Below are 25,785 nucleotides of genomic sequence, written 5' to 3' on the forward strand. Positions count from 1 at the left end.
TTTAGTGGAATGAATCTAAGTAACAAAAGCTCCAACAGATCACCATCAACAGAAGTGACGGTAGAGAATTACCTGGCCTACTCTTCAAGTCTGCCCTTCAAGTCTTCCGTGCCCACTTTTCAAGTTAAGACAACTAGAGCATATCAGCAGATTCCAAGACACTGAATTGGGCATGAACGACTTACCAATTTGAACGCCTTCTTTAACGTCCATGTAGGAAAATCATACTCGTCTTGCTTATGCTGAAACCATTCGCTGGGTAGAACCCACTTCAATACGTGCTAATTGACTCCTTTCTTTTCTTGCTCTCAAAAACCAGATTTTGGTTTTGAAATCTTAGGATGGGTATCCAACGGAGTAATATTGCGAGAGCGTTAGCTTACACTCTCTTCATATTCATATTAGTAGTGGCGGTTCAATCGGTGAAATATGAGGATTGTGAGGCCACTACGTGTAGCAAGAGTGATCTGAACATAAGCTATCCCTTTTATGTTCGTGGACGTGGGAAGGAACTTTGTGGCTACCCCAGCTTCGAGGTTAGCTGCGAAGGAGGGGAAACTATGTATGGCAACTTCTCCATCCGAAGCATCTCTTATGAGACGCAATCCTTCGAGTTAGCGAATCGGTATATGACTGACACTGGTTGCATGGTTCCTCATGCCTTCAGTTATTATCATGAGAAGCTCTTCCAGAGCTCCAGTTTCCACTATTATCTATGGTTCTTCTATGGCTGCACTAATACATTTTCCACACACTTCCCCCAATTTCGGCTAAATTGCACTTCTGATGTTCAAATTACACATTTGTTGTGCTAACCCATAAGGAAGAATGGCCAGTACAGAAGAATGGATCCTGTCATTCAAGTAGTACAATACCAGTTGACTTGAAGGTGGGAATCCCTAACCCAACCTTGGAGAATGTAGACTACAGGAAGTTCCTCGAGGATGGGTTCGCATTGAACTGGACATTGTTGACCAATAAGAGTTGTGCCAAGTGCAAACGCAGTGGAGGCCGATGTGGCCGGTCCTATGAGAAAGACTTTGTTTGCTATTGCTCTGATGGATCCTATCAGGAAAAATGTGATGCTGGTAAGTTTTACTGGGACTTGCTGCAACACGCAAATCCTTTTGCCTGATTTCCATTTTTATTTGTCAAGCGTACTCTCACAACTTTCTAGAGTTTGGTCACTAGCGTCATTTTACATGTCTACATGTCTCAATGTCGTCAACAATGTTGCATATTTATCATTTTTTTTTACGGGGAGTCCCTCATACTGTCTCTGCTTAAATGTTACCGGTAAAGGTAACAGCTTACTGGAGAAAGGTGCCATTTGTAAGTAACATGTATCTTATTTCTTAGCCATGTGTATGAATTAAAATCAAGGCTTTTGGCAATGGCGCGTTACATACCTTCTAGAAATCAAAATTCCTATTCATTTACAATTTAAAAAGGAGCTTTCACCATAGACATGCTCTTTTTTTTTTCCTATTTATATACACTTAGTATTTGTTTTTGGTCACAGTTGCTTCATTTTGTGGGGGTGGGTGCTGTTGCAATGGTTCTAGCATATCTTTGTAAAAAGAGATTTTGCAATCAGAAATCCATGGTCCGATGGAGCAAGAAGATGAATGGATTTGATAAATTTGAGGTCATTTTTGAAAATCATGGTATGCCAATTCCGAGAAGATATTCTTATGTTGAGATCAAGAGAATGACCAACTCATTCAAAGAAAGCTCAGACCAACTCATTCAAAGAAAAGCTTGGCCAAGGAGGCTATGGTTTTGTGTACAAAGGCAATCTCCCAAATGGTCATCTTGTGGAAGTGAAGATCCTAAGCAAATTAAGAGGAGACAATGAAGAATTCATCAATGAGGTAAAAAGTATAAGCAGAACTTCTCATGTCAACATTGTTAATATGCTAGGTTTCTGCTTTCACAAAACCAAAAGGGCTCTTGTCTATGAGTACATGGTCAAGGGATCACTGGAGAAACTCATATACAAAGAGAACTACAACAAATTAAGTTGTTGCTCTCTTGGATGGGACACCTTGAACCAAATCTCCCTAGGCATAGCTCAAGGGCTCGAATACTTGCACCAAGATTGCAACTTGAGAATGTTACACCTCGACATAAAGCCGCACAATATTCTTCTTGATGAAAATTATCACCCCAAGATCTCCGATTTCGGCCTTGCAAAAATATACCATCAAGATGAGAGCACCATCTCACTATTTGGGGCACAAGGGACCATGGGGTTTATTGCCCGGAAGTCTTTTGTCAGAACTTTGGTGAAATATCTCACAAATCGGATGTGTATAGCTTTGGGATGATGATGCTTGAAATGGTCGGTGGAAGGAAAAATCTAGTTGCAGGTGCTGATCGAACAAGTGAAGTATACTTTCCGCATTGGATTCATAAGCATCTTGAACTCCAGCAAGAGCTTGGACTGTGGAATATTGACAATGAAGGAGATAGAGAGAAGGCTAAGAAGATGATAATAGTGAGCTTGTGGTGCATACAAACCAATCCTTCAAATAGGCTGACAATGAGTGAGGTGGTGGATAAGTTAAGAGGCAGTGTTGATTGCTTGCAAGTTCCTCCCAAGCCTTATTTGTCTTCTCCATCAAGATCATCACCAACCACTTCGCTGTCCATGATTGTGTGAAATATATTTTGTTAAGAATAGTTTTATAACTAAGAGCTTTGATCCAATGCAATGAGGAGCTTGTATACAAAGATCGTTAGATAAGTGTATTATAATTTTTCAACTATTATTGTTGAATGTACTGAAGTTTAAGCTGATTCTTAAGTTACATAATGCCAAGTCATTAATAATACAAGAGCATCTTAACATGACCTTGCATCTTATGCAGCTCTATGTCAATATTCAGCGTAAAGTTACATCTCTATTATCATCATGTATAAACCATACAATCTAAATGTTGGAATAGCCCACTTTCCTGCCAATGTAAAGCGAAAGCACTATCCTCATAGACGAGACCAAACATTTGCACCTCAACTTTGGAATGACACAAGCATGTTTATCTCAAGAATTGTGAAGTGTAAAAACTATTCGTGCTAACTACACCTACCTGTGTGGCCCAATGTACAGTAATTTTTTTTTTTTAGGATGTGCTTGGTTTAGCATTCCCAATGGGCTTGCGGCCTCTAAAGCTCATTGGGGAAATGCTGAATTGTTTAACAATTATATTGGAGAAGCTTTCTGAAAGCCAACTTTAGGAAGGTTAAAAGTCCAATGCTAGTAGGGAATAACTTTGGGTTTTCAATATTTGGCAAGCTGAACTCATTTTTTCTTCCAAAACTCCCCTAACCAATTCTTCAAATTTTCGATTTTGTCTTACATTATTTTTTATTAAAAAGGACCAAACCCTTCATCGGTCCGGCAAAGGGCTATGGTTGTCGACACTTCAGATCTAGCACTGGCAGCCATCGATTGAGGTTGCTTGAGGTCGAGCGACATCTAGTGAGGGCCGTGCTACGCCAGCAACCGTCGCCTAGGTCTCGCGGCCTCGGGCGGCCTTCGTTGGGTCTCACAATGGTTGTGCGATCAATGGCTGCCAGCACTAGATTGGGCTTGTCGGTGACTATAGCCCTTGCTGAACCGATGAAGAGTTTGATCTCTCATTTAAAAAAAAATTTTAAATATATATATATATGTATTTTCAATTTTAAACAAATAAAAATTTAAAAATACTAATATTAATCACCAAAGGGCTTTTCAAATGCGTTTTCTATTAAACGGCATTTCTCTCAAAGTTACTTCTCAAAGCATAGTTTACTAAACGGCTTTTGCATTTTCCTAAAATATTTTAGGCTAAACTATTTTGCATTTCCTCAATGGACTTTCAAAATACTGAACCAAATGCAACCTTAATACTACCACTAATTGGTGTTCCTACATTTGGAAGCAAGATTGAATTTGATCAATGGTGAAACAACAAAGGCTGCACATTCAATAATAGGATGTGTAAATACAATCAAGCAAGTTCATTTCATGACTAAGACATGAGTTGGCTATAAGTTGCATCGCTAAGCCGAATCTACAAAAGGCACATTATATGGCATGCTCATTTTGTCCGCCTTCGACAATGGGAAGAATAACACCGTTGGCAGAACATTTCTTCTGGCTTTGTCCGGAAGAACCTATCGGTGGCTGTTGAACTCTCGGTGAATGGGTTTGTTTAGATCAGGAATATCCACAAATTTCACTGTTGAGCATTAAGATAACAGTTGAAATGGTACTGAGCAGCCCGCCAATATGCATCTTAAGGCCTCACTTCGAAGCATCTCAAAATATTTCCCAATTGACTAGAGGTAGAACATCTTCCATCCACAATTTCCATAACTACAAAAAAAAGAAAATAAAAATAAAAAGAAGCAGCGAAGATCTCAAGTCTGATTATTATTGGAATTTGAGTTGATGGAAATAGATTGAGTTCTCTATTGGTAACAGCTTACGAATCCTAATAGGCTCGAGGATGGTTCTTCTTCATTGAAGCTAGTGTTTTGTCTTCCACTTATGATCTCCGGCAATAGTAACCCAAATCTAGGGTGTCTTTGTTTCACGAAAAACGTAACGTTTTGAAAAAAATTTCTGGGAAACCATTTTCCAGGAAAATGGTTAGTTTTCCTTTGTTTGGTAATATTTGACTGAAAGTATTTTTTGGTATTTGGATCACATTTGAAAAATTATTAAATGACATTTGATCTAACAATTGACAATAGTGTGTCTCTTACTTCCAAATTAATTTGTTGAGTCCATATTACTTAATAAATAGATTTTTTTCGATCAGTTTAGTAAATCTAGAATTTGAACCTACAAAATGAAAATGAAACCTAAATTTATACACACACACACATATATATTGGTCTGAAAATGGACATGATTTTCGACATACAAGAGCAAGTCAAAATGAAAGGGAGGGGGCAAAGGAGAAGGAGAGAGGGGAGGAGGCGTTAGGGTTTACGTTCACAGGCAAAGAAAGAAAAGAAAAAAGAAAAGATAAAAAAGGAAGATAAAAGAAAAGAAAAGATATAATAATAATAAATTCAAAATTTTTAATTAGAAATTCTTTTTGATAATAATAATTTTTATTAAACAAGGACCTTAAAACATTTTGGGAAACATTTTGTGATTATTTCAAAGGAGAAATCGTTTTCATGAATTTAAGCTTTGAAAGGAAAACATTTTCCATTGACTAGGAAAACATTTTATGTTGTATCATTTTCCTAAATGAACAAAACGCTGGAAAATGATAAAAATGTTTTTTGGAAATTATTTTTCGCAAAATAAACACACCCCTAAAGACATCTGCTTTTTCGAAAACCACCATTCCATTGCATATTTTGAAGCCGTGTAACCGCTTGCATTTTATGAATCATGTTTATATTCCTTATGCATGCTACGCAGGAAAAAGAAATATGTACTAGATTAATAATGAGAGAGGTACTAACTGGTTGTCTTAGTATATTTCCTTGATTTTTCTTTGTCCCCAAATACCTTAACCATTCTATAGTCTCAAATTTTTGGTTTGAGCTCTTCATCCAATAGGTTAGTACTTGTCTTGAGATCTCTATGAATTTTAAGTAGTCTATTGTGCCGGTGAAGATATAGTAGGCCTTGACAAATTCCATAAAACCTTGACCAAACTAATCTCTCAGGCAAGGTGATGATTCTTTCGTGAAAAATAAATTGTATGGAAATATATATATATATATATATATATATATATTAACAATGATTGCTTATATCGATTATAAAAATGAATAAACAAAAACATATTTTTATCGTTTTTATAATATTTAAAATATATTATTATCAATAATAAGTATATTTTTTATTGACTAATTATTTCAAATGATATGAGTGATTATTTTTATGAAAATATTTTTGAAATCATTTATTTTTTACGACAAACGGAGCATTGATCTTTGTAATTCTTTGTAATTATTTTCTTCCTTCAGTTTCCTTCCAATCAAACACTATTATGTTCTTTTACACTTCCTCACGCCACTATTATGTTCTTTTACACTTTCTCATGCCTCTCAATCTTATCTAACAAACAGAGTGCGGCCGTAGCATTTACCAGACTTGTACGGTTTATCTGAAAAGAGAAATCAAGTTTTTCCAGGATTCGCTTGTTTGGTCAGTTTGTTAGTTTTTAGGAAAATATTTCTTGATGTTTAGCTCAAATTTAAAAATAAATTACAAAATATTTCCTATCATTTGATATGAAAATCTGATTTAATTTTCTTCCGTTCAATTCTTTTAGTTATTTTTATCTTATATTTCTCTTCTTGCTTCTTCCTCGATCGCCGCGGGAGGTCGGCGAGGCTAATGTTCACCGAACACACAGGCTCCCTCCCTCCGTCTCACTGATTTCGAGATCTTCCGACCTTTTCCTACAAATCTAATTCAAAGCGTCTCCCACGAAACCGAATGGAATCGACGGAGACTCCGACCAGAACTCTGCTTCGGACGCACAAAACCGGAGCATTTCAGACCGATGATTCTCTAAAGCTAGGTCAAACAGATCGAACGTAAGGGCTCCCGCGACCAATTGACGACGCGGCGAGCTCCGAGCCGATCGACGGAGCGTAAACGACGCGGGTTCGACGAGGAAAGTTGTCGGAGACGACTTCGATCGGTGAGGAGGATAAATGTAAAGATGCGAGAGGCGATTACTCTCGCTCGGTCGGAGGAGATGAGTCTTGACTTCGATTCGAGGCCAGGTCAAGAACCTCATTCGGACTTTGAAGGGAGACACTGGTTGCGGAGGAGCTGCCGAGAATCGGAAGCGGGTTTGGGAGGGGAGGGGGATCGGGGGAGAGAGAGAGAGAGAGGGAGTGAAGGGATTTTAGAGAGAGAAATCGAGAGAAGCGTTAGAAGGTCGGGGAGGGATATCCATATCCATAACGAGGATGAGAGGACGCCCTGAAAAGAAATCATTTTCCCAATTTTTGAAGGGAATTTTCTGTCGACAGGAAACGCGTTCTTTGACCACATTTTCCACGCAAATTTGTTTTTTTCCGAAAAATATTCTTTGTGATACAAACCTAAGGGCCTGTCTACTTTTCAAGTCTACTCTTCAGGTCTCCTCTTGGAGTCTTCCGTGTCCACTATTCCAGTCAACTGGAGTGTATCAGCAGATTCCAAGAAACTGAATATGCAGGAAGGAATTACCAATAAGAGTGCCTCCTTTAACGTCCCAATAGCAAAAGCATCCTCGTCTTTGCTTATGCTGATGCTATTCATTGGCAGAGCGCCCTTTCATACATGCCGTCGACTCCTTTCTATTCTTGCGCAAATACCAGATCTTGTTTTCGAGATCGTAGGATGGGTATAGACCGTTGTAGCATTGCCAGAGCGTTAGCTTACATTCTCTTCCCATCCATCTTGGTAGTGTCGGTTCAGTCGGTGAAATATGAGGATTGTGAGGCCACTAGGTGTAGCAAGAGTGGTCCGAACATAAGCTATCCCTTTTATGTTGCTGGAAGTGGGAAGGAACTTTGTGGCTACCCTGGCTTTCAGGTTAGCTGCGAAGGGGGAGAAACTATGTATGACAACTTCTCCATCCAAAGCTTCTCTTACGAGAAGTGGTCCTTCAATTTAGCGATTCGGTATATGAACGACCCTGGTTGCTTGGCTCCTCTTCCCCTCATTTATTATCGCGAGGGGTTCTTCCAGAGCTCCAGTTTCCATTATTACCTATGGTTCTTCTATGGCTGCACTAGTACATTTTCCACACGCTTCGGTCAATCTCGGCTAAATTGCACTTCTGGTGGTTCAAATCACACGTTTGTTGTGCTAACGCGTAAGGAAGGATGGCCAATGCAGAAGAATGGATCCTGTCAATTGAGCAGTACAATACCGGTTGAGATGAAGGAGGGAATCCCGAACCCAACCTTGGAAAGTATTAACTACACGATGCTGCTGAGAAATGGGTTCACAATGAATTGGACGTTGTTGACCAAGGAGAGTTGTGCCAAGTGCAGACACAGTGGAGGCCGATGTGGCCGATCAAATGACAGAGAGTTTGTTTGCTATTGCTCTGATGGATCCGATTACGAAAAATGTGGTAAGTTTTACCAGGACATTCTAAGCATACCTTTTCTTTCCTGAGTTTTTATTAAGCCATTAGAAGGCACTAGAAGCCAGTCTAAGAGGGTCATGTTTCCATCAGTGGCAGCAGCTCTTAGAAGACATTACTGGCAACTTTTTTCGTTTTGGACATAATATTACTGACAGTTGAACCAACAAAAGAACGTAAATTTTTGGGCTGCAACTGTTTTTCATCCTGAAGGACTAATTTTAAAGCCTTTCAAAGTGCATGTTATAGGGGAGATTGCAAATAACCTAAGAATAGCCATTCCGTATCTTCCTTCCGTTAATAACAGCGATCCACCAAGTTCCCTTCACTTAGATCCCTCTATGAGTTGTCCATTTCCATCATCTGTGCGATTTTTATGCTATGCAGAATGATCTGACAGTGTATTTCCATGCTACACGGAATGATGTGACAGTGGATCTGCGTAAGAGAGTCCTGAATCCAATTCAAAGCTATGAAACCTCACCTCCTAATATTGTTAAAATGAATATTGACAGTGACCACGACCAGAGAAAGAAGATAACAATTTTGGATCTTTTACTCCAATTCTCTTCTTGTTTCAGCCACAAAGTTTTTGGGCTTCTATGCCCTCTTGTGTCTCCAAGCATAGTGAGGTTCATTCGGTCTAACACTGGCTGTAATTGAATGGATGACCTCGTTATTTGAAGAAGGTAGGATTATTTTGTGGGCCACGATAACTAGGATCATCATTACTTTTGGAAACAAGAATTCTTTTCTCCTAGGTTTATATTGCACTTTTGGTGCCTCCTAAGGCACTGCTGTGAAACACAAATCTAAACAAGATAATTATCTTACCGGTAAAAGGATAGATTTCTTTAATGAGATTCATCAAAGATTCTGGTAGTTCTTCACATCCTATCCTCTTATCTATCCTCTTATCACGAAAAATGTGATGCAGGTAAGTTTGGTGGGAGCTTGCTGCAATAGGCAAATCCTTTAGCCTGATTTCCATTTTTCTTTGTCAAGCACTTTCTAAGAACTTCCCGTCTATTCTGTCACTAGCATCATTTTAAGTGTCTCCATGTCCTCAACAAAGCCGCATCTTTTGCATCTATTTTTCGCAAGGGATCCCTCATATTTTCTCTACTTTAACGTTGCAGGTAAAGGCCTCAGCTTACTGAAGAAAGGTGCCATTTGTAAGTAACATATACTTGATTTCTTAGCCATACGTATGAATTAAAATCAAGACTTTTGGCAATGGCACAGTGCATACCTTCCGGAAATCAAAATTTTTATTCATTTACCGTTTAAGAAGGAGCTTCACTATAGAAATGAATTTTTCCTGTTTTATATACACTTAGTATTTCCTTTTGGTCACAGTTGGTTCATTGTCTGTGGTGGGTGCTGTTGCAATGGTTCTAGCATATCTTTGTAAAAAGAGATTATGCAATCAGAAATCCATGGTCCCATGGAGCAAGAAGATGAATGGTTTTCATAAATTTGAGGCCGTTTGCGAAAATCATGCTATGCCAATTCCGAGAAGATATTCTTATGCTGAGATCAAGAGAATTACCAACTCATTCAAAGATAAGCTTGGCCAAGGAGGCTATGGTTCTGTGTACAAAGGCAATCTCCCAAATGGTTGTCTTGTAGCAGTGAAGATCCTAAGCAAATTAAGAGGAGATGGTGAAGAATTCATCAATGAAGTAAATAGTATAAGTAGAACTTCCCATGTCAACATTGTTAATCTGCTAGGTTTCTGCTTTCACAAAACCAAAAGGGCTCTTGTCTATGAGTTTATGACCAATGGATCTCTGGAGAAATTCATATATGAAGAGAACTATAGCAAACTAGGTTATTGCCACCTTGGATGGGACACCTTGTTCCAAATCTCCCTAGGCATTGCTCAAGGACTTGAATACTTGCACCAAGGTTGCAACTCGAGAATATTACACTTTGACATAAAGCCGCACAACATTCTTCTCGATGAAAATTATCGCCCCAAGATATCTGATTTCGGCCTTGCAAAAATAAGCCATCGAGAGGAGAGCACCATCTCACTATTTGGTGCACGAGGGACTGCGGGGTTTATGGCCCCGGAAGTGTTTTGCAGGAACATTGGTGGAATATCTCACAAATCAGATGTGTACAGTTTTGGGATGACGGTGCTTGAGATGGTCGGCAGGAGGAAAAACATTGTGGCAGGTGTTGATCGAACCAGCGAAGTATACTTTCCACATTGGATTCACAAGCGTCTGGAACTTCAGGAAGAGCTTGAACTGCAGAATATTGTGAATGAAGGAGACAGGGAGAAGGCTAGGAAGATGATAATAGTGAGCTTGTGGTGCATACAGACCAATCCTTCAATTAGGCCAGCAATGACTGAGGTGGTGGATATGCTAAGAGGTAGTGTTGACTGCTTGCAAGTTCCTCCAAAGCCCTATTTGTCTTCTCCATCAAGATCATCACCAACCACTTCAATGTCCATGATTGTGTGAAACATAGTTTGGTGAGAACACTTTTATAACCAAGAGCTTTAAATTCAATGCAATGAGGAACTTGTATACAGACATCGCTAGATAAGCGTATTAGAATTTTTCAGCTATTATTGGGGAACGTACTGAAGTTTAAGCTGACTCTTAAGTTATATAATGCCAAGCCATTAATAGTACAAGAGCATCTTAACATGATTTTGCATCTTATGCAGCTCTATGTCAATATTCAGCGTAAAGTTATGTTTGTATTAGCATAATCTACATACAACCTGAATGTTGGAACAGCCTACTTTTCTGCCATTGTGAAGTGAAAGCATTATCCTCGCAGAAGGCACCAAACATTTGCACCTCTCGACACAAGCATGTGTATCTCAACTGCGAAGTGTAAGAACTGTTCGGCTAACTATGCCTAACTGTCACCCAACCTACAGTAATTTTCTTATTTAATACTCCCACTAATTGGGGTTCCTACATTTGGAAGCAATATTGAATTTGATCAACGGTGAAACAACAAAGACCGTGCATTCAATAACAGGACATGTCAATAGGATCAGGCAGGCTTGTTTCATGACTAAAGCTGGCTATAAGTTGCATCGCTGAGCTGAATTTGCGGTATGTATTTTTATCTGGCATGCTCATTTCATCTGTCTGCAACGGGTGGTAAGAAAAATACTATACGCAGAACATTTCTTTTGGCTTTGTCTGGAAGAACCTGTCGGTGGCTGCTGAACATCTGGCGAACAGGTTTGTTTGGACTAGGAAGATCCACAAATTTCATCGTTAAGTATCGCAATAACAGCTGAAATGGTACGGAGTAGCCCACTAATATGCTTCTTAAGGCCTCAACTTCCAAGCATCTCACAATTATTTCCCAGTTGACTAGTACTAGAACATCGTCTTCATTCCACAATTTCCATACCTGAGAAAAATAAAGCAAAGATTTCAAGTCTGCTTATTATTGGAATTTGAGTTCATGGAACTGGATCTAGTTTTCTATTGGTTACAGCTTACAAGTCCTAACAGGCTCAAGGATAAATCTTCCTCATTGAAGCTAGTGTCTATCTTCCAGTTATGATCACCGGCAATAGTACCTCAAATCAAAAGACATCTGATTTTTCTAAAGACCGCCCTTCCGTTGCATATTCTGGAGCTATGCGATAGCTTGCATTTCATAAATCATGTTGATATTCCCTATGCATGCTACCAAGGAAAAGGAATCAGTACTCCCAAATTGCATGAGCAATAGGTCTTACACGTAAGGAGTCCTATACCCATGCCTCAAAATTTCCTTGCCAAGCTACATGAAACAAATTTTCGGAAGTCCTTCAAAGTGAATTTTCCCTAGATACATCTATTCAACTAAATTTTGGATTTATTCCAGATATATAAATTAAATTATGCTAGATTTAATAATGAGAAAGGTACTAACTGGAACTCTCAGTATATCTGCTTGATGTGCTTTGTCCCCAAATACCTTAGCCATTCCAAAGTCCAAATTTTTTTTGATGGAGCTCTTCATCCGACAGGTTATTGCTCATCTAAGATCTCTATGAATTATATGTACTCTAGTTTCCCGGCAAAGATATGGTAGGCCTCAACAAATACCATCAGCAATGCCGAACCATATTCTCTAATCCAGTTGCTCTTGTTTGAGTGGATCTGACTTAGGCCATAAAAGTGAAATCCATAACAAGTTAAAATGTAAACTGATTAAAGTGAAAGTATGCGCAGTAGTACAGCCAGACGCAGCTTAAATGGCTAAAATTAAAGGTTAGACTTGGCACAAATGGGAACTTGATGAAAGGCTTACCAAATAGAAATGCATCTAGACCCTTTGTTTGTCATGAACTCATTATAGTGCAGAGACCAAAACTGAAACATAATACAAAGACCAAAACTGAATTTGGGTTATAATGCGAGGACAATTTTTGTAATTTCCCTAAATATTAGTACACTCACTTGCAATACCCATTATTCCATCACTTGGTTGAATGCATGGGTGTAAATGTTTTTGCCCCACAAGTAATCTTTTACTCCTATAAATACATACTCCATGTACAAACTATCTGTGAGAGGGTGTTGTAACTTGTCATAAACCATACCGTTGCTATAAATTATAAGGGCGCCTTCTAAGCTATTGCGCTATCTATAGTAAATTACTTACTCTGGTGATGAATTACTACTACTATCTTAAAAGTAGAGCTATGATGGTAAGCTATTAATTTCGATGGTAATTTACTGTTTAAGCCGTAAGATTCAGTTTTGAGTAGTAAATTTATAGAAGAACTTAATAATTTACTATTGCGCCGATGTTCTTGTTGACACCTAAATTTTGACTAATCATTTAGTAATTAATTGCATAAAAATTTAGGGATTAATCTTTAACCCCTAAGAAAAAATATTAAAATTGCATTTCATGTAGCCGCATTTGCATTTGTACTAAAAGCGCGATAAGAAGCAGGGGCTCGCGGTCGATTGCATACACAAATTCGGTGGAGTGCGGATTCGGGAGAAATCTTCAAAGAAGCAAAATCAGCTCACAACATATTATATAATATGCCCATAATATTATATAATATGTCAGCTTTGGTGGCACCAAGAAGAAACCTCCACATTAATGCATGCATATACACGCACGAAATGGGATAGGCGCCTGCTAGAAGTTTTCCCTGCTGAAGAACAGGGGGCGAAAAGAGAAAAAAATTCCATTGTGAGGGCTTCTCCTTCGGTCAGACAAGGGGGAAAGAGAAAACAAAAGAAAAGTTACATCGGGAGGGGAGCTTCTCCTTCGTTCAAAAGAAAAAGCAGAAAGAGAGGCTGCAGAGAGTGAGACGTGAGAGAGGAGATTAAAAAGAAAGAAAAAGCAAAGACAAGACCCCTACTGTTCATCTTCTCCGGGAGTTCTTCGCTGCTAAATTTCCACCGGTTTCTGCTACTCCGCCCGCGCCCGCGTCCGCGCCGCTGCGCTCGACGGAGCACCGGCAGCTGAGCCACCGCACCGCCGGCCGCCCCCGTGCGAGCACCACCCACGAGCTCGCGCCGCCCCTCGTCGCTCCTGTTGTGGTCGTGACAACCCGACAGCTCCAACCGCTCGAAGTTCCGCTGCCATGACCGTCTCCCGCACAGCATCTCCACCGCGAGCCTCCTCACCGCACCACCGAGCCCGCTTGCCGTCCTGCACCACCTGATAGCCGTCCGAAGCTCCGCTGCCGTGACCATCCCCCACGACCATCATCGTCGCTGCACCACCGGAGTCGCCCCTCGCTGCGACACAGCTACTGCTCGCTGCTGCTGACCTGCGACGCCTTGCTCGACTCCAGACGCTCGTCGCTCCGCCAGTCACTGCGCCACTCCGCCTCTCCCTGCTCTGCCCGAGCCTGAGTCGACGCCGAGTCGCCCCTGCCGAGCCGCTCCATCCTCTGCTGCAGCGCCTCCGTTCCCCTCATTGCGACCCAACGCCAACGACCACCGTGCTCGCCTTCCTCCGAGCACCACTGCGCTGCAACCCGACCGCCAGCTGTTGACCGCCGCGCCGCCACTGCCAGCCCAGCGACTCTGCTCCGCCCGACGAAGCCGCTGTTGTGCAGATCCGAGTCTCATCCGAGACTTCCGCCCAAGTGTCGCTACTGTTTCGCCCGAGTCCGCTGCTGCCAACGCCGCCGGTCCGCCCTCGCCGGAACTCCGACGTCTTCCCCTTGCCAGAGCTCCGACCGGTGTTGCCCCTCTCAATTGATTGTAGCAGCCAAGCCGTGCGTGGAAGCAAAACAAAAAAGAAAAAAAGGAAAAGCAAATTAGGTAGTTTTTATTATTATTTTATCTTTATTTTTTTTATATAGTTTATAGTTTTTTTATATAGTTTTTAGCGTGATTATTCGTTAATGCATGATTGAAGTTCCAATGTGAAATAACCCCTCAAATTAGGGATTAGAGTTCGATTTTCACGCCCGAAATCCACTCATGATCTTCTTACAAAAATCGACAATCCAATCTCACGTCCGAGATTCGATTCGCGATTTAAGTTAAAATCGACCAACCCGATCTCACGCATGAGATATGGTTCGTCAATTTTGGGTATTAATCTTATCTTGATTGGATTAGATATCGGGTTATTTGGACTAACTTCTGTTTTGCATAAAAAATTAAAAATGCAAGTTAGATTAGGGCTAGGGTTAGCGTATTTAGTTATTTCTTTTTTAAAAAAAAAGATAAATAACTAAAAAAATGCATTCATGATATTAGTTTTTTTTAAGAATTGCACGTGTCAATTTAGGATAGGATTTTTTTAATTTTTATAACAAAAAAAAAAAAATCCCCAAAAAAAAATTAATTAATTTAGGATGCTAGTTTGCATGTTTAATTGTGTGCAAATTTTTAAAATTTCGAATTTTATATATATAAAAAAAACAAACAAAAATCATCATGCATATTAGAATAGAATTGCATGTCTCATTTTAAGTTTCAATTTTTAGGATAGATTGCATTTTAGGAATAGAAATATCATGTGCACGTCATGTGGGATTAAGTTCATAAAATGCACTCCATGTAGAATTGGGCTCATTTAATTAGAAATTGCCCGTCATTATAATTAGGCCATTTTGATTTGCATATTTAATTATTGAATGTTCATTAAGAAAACAAAAAAAGAAAATATTTTACTCATGTCATGTAGTTTAGAACACATTGTCATGCCATTCCATGTTAGATTAGTAGCATGCATTGCATATTGCATGATTCTCATTAAATAAGTAAAAACCAAAAAGGAAATTGCCTGTTAATTAGAAATCATATTCTCAATTGATGTGAATTTCTGATTTAACAACGCAGATTCTTTATGAGGTAAGTCCGCAATGATTTATTCATCATTTTCTTGGGTGTTAAATTGGTGGTTTGCGCATCCGCATGATCACCTCACATGTTAGGAGGATAAATTAAAATCAATTCAAGCTGCCGCAAAATATTTTTTGAAAAAGAAAAAGAAAGAAAAGGTACCTGAAAGGGCGTTAGAGAAAAGCGTAATCAAGTCCCCTAACTCACAATCTCTGGTTCGTAGAGTGAAGTAATTCTCCCATTACTTTACTTGGGTTTCTAATCTACCCACCCAAAATAGATTAGTGGCGACTCCTAATTGAAAATCATTTGCATGTTAAGAACTTCAACCTAAAGTCGCGAATGTGGTATGAGAACTGGAAGGAGGCCCGAGTCAAAGAGGCTTAACAATCCATTAACCTAAACCGTAGGTGGTGCACCTGAAAATTAGGTCGCGACAGTTCTTCAATTGAATCGTAAATTGCTTACGTTGATAATAACTTACTATTACTACCTTAAAAGTGAAGCTATGTCCGCAAGCTATTACTTTCATTGTTAATTCTACCAAACTCATTAAGATTTAGCTTCAAGTGTTAAATCTATAAAAAGAACTTTATTAGTTACTATTACATTGATGGTTGAAAGTCACTAACGCCGTTCATAGTTTATAACTGGCAACCTAACCAACTGGTTAAAATTGCCCAAATTTATCATAATCATGTTCATAAAACAAATATGAGCATTGACCGCGTGAGAAAAGCCAAATAACCTGACAAGGAACTGAATTATAAACAAACAGAAGCTCAGTCAAATTCAACCCCAATAGAGAAACTCTTCTTTAATTAAATAAACAAGTTCTGTTGTGGCACGTAAATGTTGGCATTCCTCTCCTTTCTTGTTGACTTCTCAGTTCTCGCTCATTCATCCTCAGTCCATCGTGTCTCCCACTGTGACTCTGCAGCAGAGCTTGGTGAGCTTCAGGCTTTTCTGCTTCTTCATCTGCACTTCACCAGCAGAGTCTGCTTATCAAGGTTGCGACTCTTGGGCGCCAAGAAACTGTGGAGGCCTTAACATAAGCCACGCTTTCTTCATTGTTGATGATGGATTGGATTTCTGCAGCTACCCGGGCTTCAACATTTGATGCCTTGAAGACAAGCCTATTTACTGGGCTTCTACTGCTCATTACTTGATCAAGGAGATCTTGTACGAATAGAACTCATTCAGATCGGTGGATGTTCAAGTCCTCAATTATACCAATTGCCCCATGCCTCAGCTTAATTCCAGCTTCGACTGCTCATCCGTTAATTTCAGCCCACACCATGCTGTTATCTGCTTCTTTTACAACTACAGCGACTCATTTTCAGTCAATTCAATGGTTTCTTGGGTTACTTGCGGTTTCATTGAACTAAGGAATCTTTTGTTGCTTTGAGCCTTAAGGATGATGACTACTGAGACTGGACTTGAGATTCATGCGAGTCCATCATTGCTGCCCCCAGTTCAGATGGATCTAGAGAAATAGCAGACAAAGGCAACGACAGAAACCATCAAGTACGTTGAACTGTTATGGAGAGGGTTCATGCTGACACGGACAGGATATGGTTGCACGTCGTGCTGGAGCAGTGGTGGAAGATGCGGTTTTGAGAACGAAACTAGCGTGTGCATCTGCTCTGATGGACCACTGACCAACAACTCCAAAGACGGTAAGGCAATTTTTAAACTGTGGGTTCTTACTTTACATTATATCACTAGAAGTATATAGAGGAATTCACGAATCCAAGGAAGCACCGCTAGCAATTTGACAACCGAAACAGATAACGCGGGTTGAAGATTTTATTTCTAGCTCTTTGGGACTTGCTTATGCAAATTTGTTTCTTGGGTTCTTGCTATAAATGTTCATACATGTTTCGGTTGAAGATCCTCTTCCTCTCTATGTTCAAGAACAGGACAACTCCACATAACCCGTGTTCTACTTCTCAAAGCCTCATGTTGTCACTCCCGCCTCCAAAGAAATTTTCTTAAATGAGGCCACCGGCACCACCTTTTTCCCGTCTATTGTACTTAAAAAATACTTTCTTTTTTTTTGCGTGTGTGGAATTCCAACTGTAATGCCCAGCTGATTTGGGCTTTTTACTTCTTTGTGATTTTGCTGATATGCAAAAATGATACTGGAAGGACTATATATTTTCTAACAACATTCATTTCAGTGCCAAAACTTTTTGAGCAATTACTTAACTAACATTTTTGTAAAAATAAAAATAAAAGATAAAAACGACCGCTTCGATACCATCGTCAATTTGGGTTGCTGGAAAATCTATTATAACAATATTTAATGATATTTCAACTGATATGACTTGCTGAAAAAGTGAGCATAAAATTACTCTAGATGACATTATCTACGAGTGTTATTTGCCCAAATTTGTGAATTTGGGCTATTTTTTTTCTTATTCAAACCTTAATTTTGTTGTGTTCTTCAATTGAGAAATTGGGCAAGAATTGTCGTAAATGAGGTCGTTTATGTGTTATTTGTCCCGTATTTGCAAATTGGGGCTACAGTATTTTCCTTCTTCGGACCTTAATTAATTGTATTCTTCAACCAAACGACTGGGGCAAAATTAGATGCTGGAATTTGCAGCGGAGAGCAGGAGCAGGACGAACATCGCCAAATTAAACGTGTTCCGGTCAAGAATTGGACGAACAAAAGCCGCGAAGGAGAGAGAGCGAGAGATGCAATTAGGGTTTTCATTGAACATAGACCAAGATAATCTCATATGCTTTCACTCATTATCGACGACAATGAGCGCCAATTCGTCATCATGACTGATACTGTTTGAGTTTGAGACGAAATTCTTCTTGCATAATCCCCTACCATGGCCGGATACTCCCCATCGTCTTCTTCATGCTCCAAAATGAAAGATGGAAGCCTCGTTCATCATCGACATGGCGAATCCAGTGGAAGTACATTTTCAGATGAACAAGAAAGGTGGTGCATTCCTGTAGACGGTGGTCAAGAAAATGGTTGGAGAAAAAGAAGAAGAAAAGTATGTATGAAAGGAAATCATCAGCTGAAGATGGAGACGTTGAAGACGAAGACGAAGATGAAGATCAAGAAGATAAAGAACAGAGGCCATTTATTATGTCATCCGGTCCCTTGTCTAGGTTGGACTCAAATTTTGTTAAGAAAGCCAAGTAGCAATTAGAGTTTTATTAAAAAATGTCATATTCATTGAATTGTCAGAATTTATCGCTAAAGGCACTTAAGTGATTGTTTTTTAATATATGTGATATTTAGTAATCGATTGAAAATTTTTAGAGCATTATATGAAAATTATAATATTTTACTTAGACTTACTTGATGATGTTGAAAGCTTATAAGGGATTTGGAATGATCCTCTAGTCATGATGGAGAGTGATAGTTGACATCAAAGGGCTTAGTAAGGTGTGACCCCTAAGATAGTTTTGGAGTGGCGACTACGGTGGCAATAAACAAATCATCCCTATGCTTTGTATGTGGAAATAAACCTAACCCGTAAGAGGAGTCGATTTCGATGAACGTTTATGACGCAATTATGAGGGTACTCAGACGAGAGCATTATCACGATGCGGACCTCCTCGAGAAGTCTCTGTTTGGGCCTCACTGACACTAAAGTGCAAAAACCACGGGGCAAAGGACGGACCAAAGTGGACAGGTCCTCGCGGCTGGCGCGTGATTCCTTGTAAAGAGTCCAATTTGAGGACGCACACGAGTGCGATTCAAGGGATTGAACTGGTCAATGGGGATTGGGGACAAGTTGCAAGTTCACCGATTGGAGGAGGTTTTCAAAATATCACCGACCGGAAGAGATGGACCACATATGAGAGACCCAGAATTCATCCTTCACTTGGGGTTGTCCCTACCGCTACCGGGCTGGTCTCTTTCTTCGAGTCTTCCCTGTTTAATTTTCAAGTCAACTAACGTGTTGAAGCCGCAGGAGGTACGATCTGGACGAAGCAAGATATGCAAGATATAGCCTCCTCTTGCCGATGCTGATGTTCTTCATTAGCAAAGCACTTTGATCTACAGCAGTTTCTCTTCTTTACGCTGCAACTGTATTTGTCAACTCAGAAGATGGGTCTACACTTTTGTGATGATATTACCAGACTTCTGCTGCACGTCAGGTTTCATATCCTCTTCCTGGCCATCTTAGTAGAAGCAGTTCAGTCGGTGAAATATGAGGACTGTGAGGCCACTAGGTGTAGCAAGAGGGGTCCGAACGTAAGCTATCCCTTTTATGTTCGTGGAAATGGGAAGGAACTTTGTGGCTACCCTGGCTTTGAGGTTAGCTGCGAAGGAGGAGAAACTATGTATGACAACTTCTCCATCCGAAGCATCTCTTATGAGAAGCGGTCCTTCAATTTAGTGATTCGATATATGAACGACGCTGGTTGCTTGGCTCCTCGTCCCCTCACTTATTATCGTGAGAAGCTCTTCCAGAACTCCAGTTTCCACTATTACCTATGGTTCTTCTATGGCTGCACTAGTACATTTTCCACACGCTTCGGTCAATCTCGGCTAAATTGCACTTCTGGTGGTTCAAATCACACGTTTGTTGTGATAACGCGTAAGGAAGGATGGCCAATGCAGAAGAATGGATCCTGTCAATTGAGCAGTACAATACCGGTTGAGATGAAGGAGGGAATCCCGAACCCAACCTTGGAAAGTATTAACTACACGATGCTGCTGAGAAATGGGTTCACAATGAATTGGACGTTGTTGACCAAGGAGAGTTGTGCCAAGTGCAGACACAGTGGAGGCCGATGTGGCCGATTAAATGACAGAGAATTTGTTTGCTATTGCTCTGATGGATCCTCTCACGAAAAATGTGGTAAGTTTTACCGGGACATGCTAAGCATATCTTTTCTTTCCCGAGTTTTTATTAAGCCATTAGAAGGCACTTCTACGAGGGTCATGTTTCCATCGGTGGCAGCAGCTCTTAGAAGAAATTACTGGCGACCTTTTTCGTTTTGGACATAATATTACTGACGGTTGAACAACCAAAGAACGTAAATTTTTGGGCTGCAACTGTTTTTCATCCTGAAGGACTAATTTTAAAGCCTTTCAAAGTGCATGTTATAGGGGATATTGCAAATAACCTAAGAATATCTTCCTTCCGTTAATAACAGCGATCCACCAAGTGCCCTTCACTTAGATTCCTCCATGAGTTGTCCATGTCCATCATCTGTGCGATTTTTATGCTATGCAGAATGATCTGACAGTGTATTTCCATGCTACACAGAATGATCTGACAGTGGATCTGCGTAAGAGAGTCCTGAACCCAATTCAAAGCTATGAAACCTCATCTCCTAATATTGTTAAAATGAATACTGACAGGGCCCACAACCAGAGAAAGAAGATAATAATTTTGGATCTTTTACTCTAATTCTCTTCTTGTTTCAGCCACAAAGTTTTTGGGCTGCTATACCCTCGTGTCTCCAAGCACAGTGGGACTCATTCTGTCTAACACTGGCTGTAATTGATGAAGATAAGATTATTTTGCAGAACTCGATAACAAGGATCATCATTACTTTTGGAGACAAGAAAAATTTTTCTCCTAGGTTTATATTGCAATTTTTGTGCCTCCTAAGGCACTGCTGTGAAACACAAATCTGAACTAGATAATTATCTTACTGGTAAAAGGATTGATCTCTTTAATGAGATTCATCAAATATTCTGGTTGTTCTTCACATCCTATACTCTTATCTATCGTAATCTGTGAACCCGATTCAGTGTACTACAGATATGTGGAGATTTTCATCGAACTGACCAACTACGTCTGTGCAGGAAACAGAGGCTTGTGGCAGAAGATAAAACTAGGTAGATAAAAATATTTAACCTATTCATGCATTACTTTCAGTATTTGCTGAACTTTGCCAAACTAAGCTAATCCTCTTGCCATTTACAATAATGTGCAAAATGACAATTGCATAGTTTAAATTTCTGACTGTTATGCAGGCAGAAATCTTCCAATGCCAAAAGTGTATAAAAGTAAATCAGGCTGGCTTTCAATTGATATTTCCCGTTATGTTACCAATCTCATCTTCAACAATGTGGAACCTTTGACTACTTGGGTGGTTTTTTCAAATGTTGCCTCCAAATAATTATAAAAAAAAAAAAGTTCTTTTTTTCTTCTAATAAGGATGCATGCTCCTTGGTTGTTATCCAAAGTCCTGGTAAACTGCATACTTCAGTTGCAAGTCATCTGATAGATTGGAAGATTTTGTTTCAACATGTCCAGTTTTTCTGTGCAACTTTCCTAAGAACAACTTCATATACAGTTGTCATATAGCAGAGATTGAAATTTTCTTGCATATCAGGTGCCGGAATTGGAGGCTCGATCATTGTTCTTTGCCTCTTCATCTATATGATCTACTTGAGAAGGAAGTATGCTTCTCTTAAGTTCCAACTGAAGAACATCACTCCTTGTCCTTCCCCTGGTCCAGACATGGAGGAAAGCAGTGTATATTTTGAGGTCGCCATTTTCACCAGTAGAGAACTCGAAGAAGCCACAAATCATTTTGCTTCTTCCCATGAACTTGCAGATGGAGGTTTCGGAACTGTTTACTACGGTAAGAAAAGATTCCTCCTTTATTTTTCACAGTTAGGGGACAAAAGAGTATACTAAAACTCACATCCTTCCATTTCTTTTGACAGGAAAACTTCGGGACGGGAGGGAAGTAGCAGTGAAGCGTCTATACGAGCACAGCCACCGTAGGGTAAAGCAATTTATGAATGAAGTAGAAATCCTAACCCGTTTACGGCACAATAACCTTGTTTCTCTGTACGGTTGTACTTCTCGCCACAGCCGTGAACTTCTACTCGTCTATGAGTACATCTCGAATGGCACCGTCGCTGATCATATCCATGGCCAGCAAGGAAACTCACCTGCTACATTACCTTGGCAAATCCGTATGAACATCGCCATAGAGACTGCGACTGCACTAAATTACCTCCATGCTTCCGACATTATCCACCGTGATGTGAAAACTGACAACATCCTTCTTGACAAGAATTTTGGCGTTAAAGTTGCAGATTTCGGGCTATCAAGGCTGTTCCCAAATGGCGTTTCTCACATCACGACAGCTCCTCAAGGGACTCCAGGTTATGTGGACCCTGAGTACTATCAGTGTTACCAGCTCACTGAGAAGAGCGATGTTTATAGCTTTGGTGTTGTTCTAGTTGAGCTTATATCGTCCATGCCAGCTGTGGACATAAGTAGAGAGAGGCATGAAATTAATTTGGCCATTTTTGCCATAAACAAGATACAGACATGTGCATTTGGCGAGCTGATTGACCGGACCCTAGGATTTGAGTCAGATAGTGAAGTTCATAGGATGACAACTTCAGTAGCAGAGCTGGCTTTTCGGTGCTTGCAGCAGGAGAAGGAAATGAGGCCTTTAATGGACGAGGTTTTGGAAGAACTGAAGGCAATCATGCGTGATGAGAATGTTATGACCAAAGCACTCAATGCAGATGAGGGTGAAGATGCCCTTGCTTCATTTCCTATGGATAATGACAATGTCCAGCTGTTGAAGAACATGCAGTTGACTCATTCTCCTGTTTCAGTAACTCAAAAATGGGCTAGCAGTTGTAGCACTTGTAGCAGTTGTTCTGCTGCCGTTGCTGATGTTTAAATTTTCCTTATAGCTGTTTGTAAGATATTATGCACATATGAGGACGCAAGTTGAATTTCCACTTTTATTGCTTGGTCTGAATTAGAAGGAATGTCCATTGTAATAAAGTGCTTTCCTCACTCTAGCTTGCACATAATATTGGACCATCTTGGATCGTACTGAAGGTTTACTGTTGGAAACAGTATTTGAGCAGATTCAACACATGGATGCAAATTAGTTTATCTATTCTTCTTCGATCCTCTAACCCTCCTTTGACTTCTCTAGTAAGTTATGTTGCCACTATCCCCTCGCAAGAAGTTTTCCTGGATATGCCAAGAACAACCTTTTCTGTGCTTTCACACTGTTTCATAGACCTGCTGCTACTTGGAGTTTTTTTTCTCATCAGATGTGCCTAATATTGTAACAGGCCCACTGATCCTGTCCTTTTTCATACTTATTTTTTCCTTATGTTGCAACTTAAGGGGATATGTCCAAAGCGGGGCTGTCAATTCTTAGAATTACTGGTCCATGGGGGCAAGATTTGTGGAAGTTCATTAAAATTGCAAGTTCTCACATTCAAAGACCTATAATTATCAAGAGGGAAGTCATGGATGGCATTACTTACTGCTCAGTTTAGTGTCTTTCCCTTGCTTTCTTAATAGTCTCTTGTTCAAGTCTTCCGTTTCCTCTTTTCAAGTCAACCTGCCGAGTAGTTGATAGGACAGGACAAGTAAAGGAACTGGCAATACCGAGGACCTTCTTTTCGCTTTCAGATGTGTATGCAGACAGAATATGCGGATCCTCCAGAAAGAAGACAATGCCACCTCAACTACAAGGGTCTTCTTTTCACCTCCAGAAAGCACGCGAAACTCCTGAACGTGTATACATAGCTTTCACAAAAAATAAGGGAACATCAACAATCCTTTAGAACGCTGATTTTCCCCTCCTATGAGGAAAATATTTCTCAATGTATATTCATTTTGTTTTTATCAAGACAGAGGAGCTTCCAACCCAGCTTTCTCATCAACCTTAGTATCATCATCAGACAAGTCAAGGAGATGCCAACACCAAGGGCCTTCCTTTCACTCTCAGATGTGTAAGAAGATGAATATGGGGATCCCCTCTAAAAAGAAGACAACGTGACATCAATAACAAGGGCCTTCTTTTCAACTCCAGAAAGGACATGAAACTGCTGAACATCTATATATAGCTTTCCCCAAAAATAAGGAAACATCAACAGTACTTTAGCAACTGATCTCCTCTTAGGAAAATATTCATCAGTGCATATTCATTTTGTTTATGTCATTAGAGAGTGAATAATTCTGCTTAACTTTTTGAGGAGCAGGAAAAGTTAAAAGACATGGTTTTCAAGTTTGCAACAGTCGATCTCGCTGCAGATCCAGTTGCTTTCAGCGCATCTTTCTCAACATCCTCAGCATCCTCATCATCATCACAATGAAAAAAGATTGTCAGACAAGTGAATGCATTTATAACTGTACCAAAAATCTAGTACCATATGGAACAGGGTTCAGTACTCTTTGTTCGTCAAGTATTGGAATAGGAAGCTTGGGCAATGACCTGTTGTCCGATACGATCCACTTGGAAAGAAAGAAGGCTTCTTTGAAGTCCAATTTGGGAAACAGCACCTCAGATCCTCACTCTAATTCAACATGGAAGAGAGCAGCGTCTCACTTGGCGTCCCTATTTTCACAAGTCGCGAACTTGCAGAAGCCACAAGTAACTTCTCTGCTTCTATTGAACTTGGTCGCAGAGATTTCGGAACCGTTTACTACGGTATGAAAATGTTGATTCACTGTTCCCAGCAGGTGATGATTGCTCATCTTGAAAGGCGTCTTTTACATATTTTTCACAGGAAGACTTCGGGATGGGCGAGAAGCAGCAGCCAACTGCTCCTCCAAGAGCGCAGCTACCGGAGCGTCGATCAGTTCATGGATAAAGCAGAGATTCTTGGCCGTTTGCACCGGAAAAACGTCGTCCTGCTGTACAGCTGAACACGCCGTCACAGCTGGGAACTTCTACTTGTCTATGAATAGAACGGTGGCTACTGGCTAATCATGTCCACGGTGTCAAGTCAGTCCTTACATGATTGCCACGGCATGTCCGTGTGAACATCGTCGCCATAGAAACTGCTGCCGCAAAAGTCTACCGCCACGCTTCTGACATTATCCGCCGTGATGTGACAAACAAGTAATATTCTTATTGGCAAGTAATTTTGACGTCAAAATATCAAGTCTGGGGCTTTTGTGTGTATTCCTTGTTATGAAATGATGCAACAATTAATTGATCTTGCAATTCAAAACTTAGAAGGAAATTACTGGAAAAGATAATCTCTGAATGATAAAAAACACGAGAAATTTACGTGTGGAGAATCGACCGCAAAATTAGTCAAAGAATTTCACTTACAACCGTTCAGTCTTTAACGTGTTTTTCAGTCCTACATTACACTAAAATTCATAATTTTAGCCTCATGCAATTGTTCGATTAAATTAATCAAGGAGAATTACCTCGCAAAGAAATTATTCCGGGATCTAATTACATGAATGTGGCAGCCACTTCATGAAGTCATGGCAGACATACATCAATAACAGCACCCAAAACAATGAGTAAAGTCCTATTAATTGAAAAGAAAGATCCTCACAAGCTCAATATATAGAAGAGTCTGAGTCCACTCTTTGATTCAATTGAGGAAACTTTTTTTGTAATAATCTCGGAAGAATTTGGCCAAT

At 40.0% G+C, this 25,785-nt stretch overlaps 3 protein-coding genes across 3 annotated transcripts; all 3 read left to right on the forward strand.

Moving 5' to 3' along the window:
• The first annotated feature begins 341 nt into the window (after positions 1–341).
• LOC104435487 (LEAF RUST 10 DISEASE-RESISTANCE LOCUS RECEPTOR-LIKE PROTEIN KINASE-like 2.1) lies at positions 342–2,665 on the forward strand. The gene is made up of 5 exons (XM_039307159.1): positions 342–699; positions 1,006–1,088; positions 1,523–1,667; positions 1,924–2,288; positions 2,435–2,665. The coding sequence occupies exons 1-5, from the start codon at positions 342–344 to the stop codon at positions 2,663–2,665; spliced, it is 1,182 nt and encodes a 393-aa protein (XP_039163093.1).
• Positions 2,666–7,706: 5,041 nt separating this feature from the next.
• LOC104435486 (LEAF RUST 10 DISEASE-RESISTANCE LOCUS RECEPTOR-LIKE PROTEIN KINASE-like 2.1) lies at positions 7,707–10,780 on the forward strand. Its single transcript, XM_039306386.1, has 3 exons — positions 7,707–8,099; positions 9,251–9,286; positions 9,471–10,780. Exons 1-3 carry the CDS (start codon positions 7,853–7,855, stop codon positions 10,586–10,588), a joined length of 1,401 nt encoding a protein of 466 aa, XP_039162320.1. The 5' UTR covers positions 7,707–7,852; the 3' UTR covers positions 10,589–10,780.
• An 8,490-nt stretch (positions 10,781–19,270) lies between these two features.
• Positions 19,271–23,280, forward strand: LOC104428602 (LEAF RUST 10 DISEASE-RESISTANCE LOCUS RECEPTOR-LIKE PROTEIN KINASE-like 1.2). The gene is made up of 4 exons (XM_010041570.3): positions 19,271–20,253; positions 21,210–21,242; positions 21,743–21,994; positions 22,080–23,280. The coding sequence occupies exons 1-4, from the start codon at positions 19,497–19,499 to the stop codon at positions 23,057–23,059; spliced, it is 2,022 nt and encodes a 673-aa protein (XP_010039872.2). The 5' UTR covers positions 19,271–19,496; the 3' UTR covers positions 23,060–23,280.
• The last annotated feature ends 2,505 nt before the right edge of the window (positions 23,281–25,785 follow it).

The sequence above is a fragment of the Eucalyptus grandis genome, chromosome 2 (assembly GCF_016545825.1).
Source record: "Eucalyptus grandis isolate ANBG69807.140 chromosome 2, ASM1654582v1, whole genome shotgun sequence".
Taxonomy (NCBI): domain Eukaryota; kingdom Viridiplantae; phylum Streptophyta; class Magnoliopsida; order Myrtales; family Myrtaceae; genus Eucalyptus; species Eucalyptus grandis.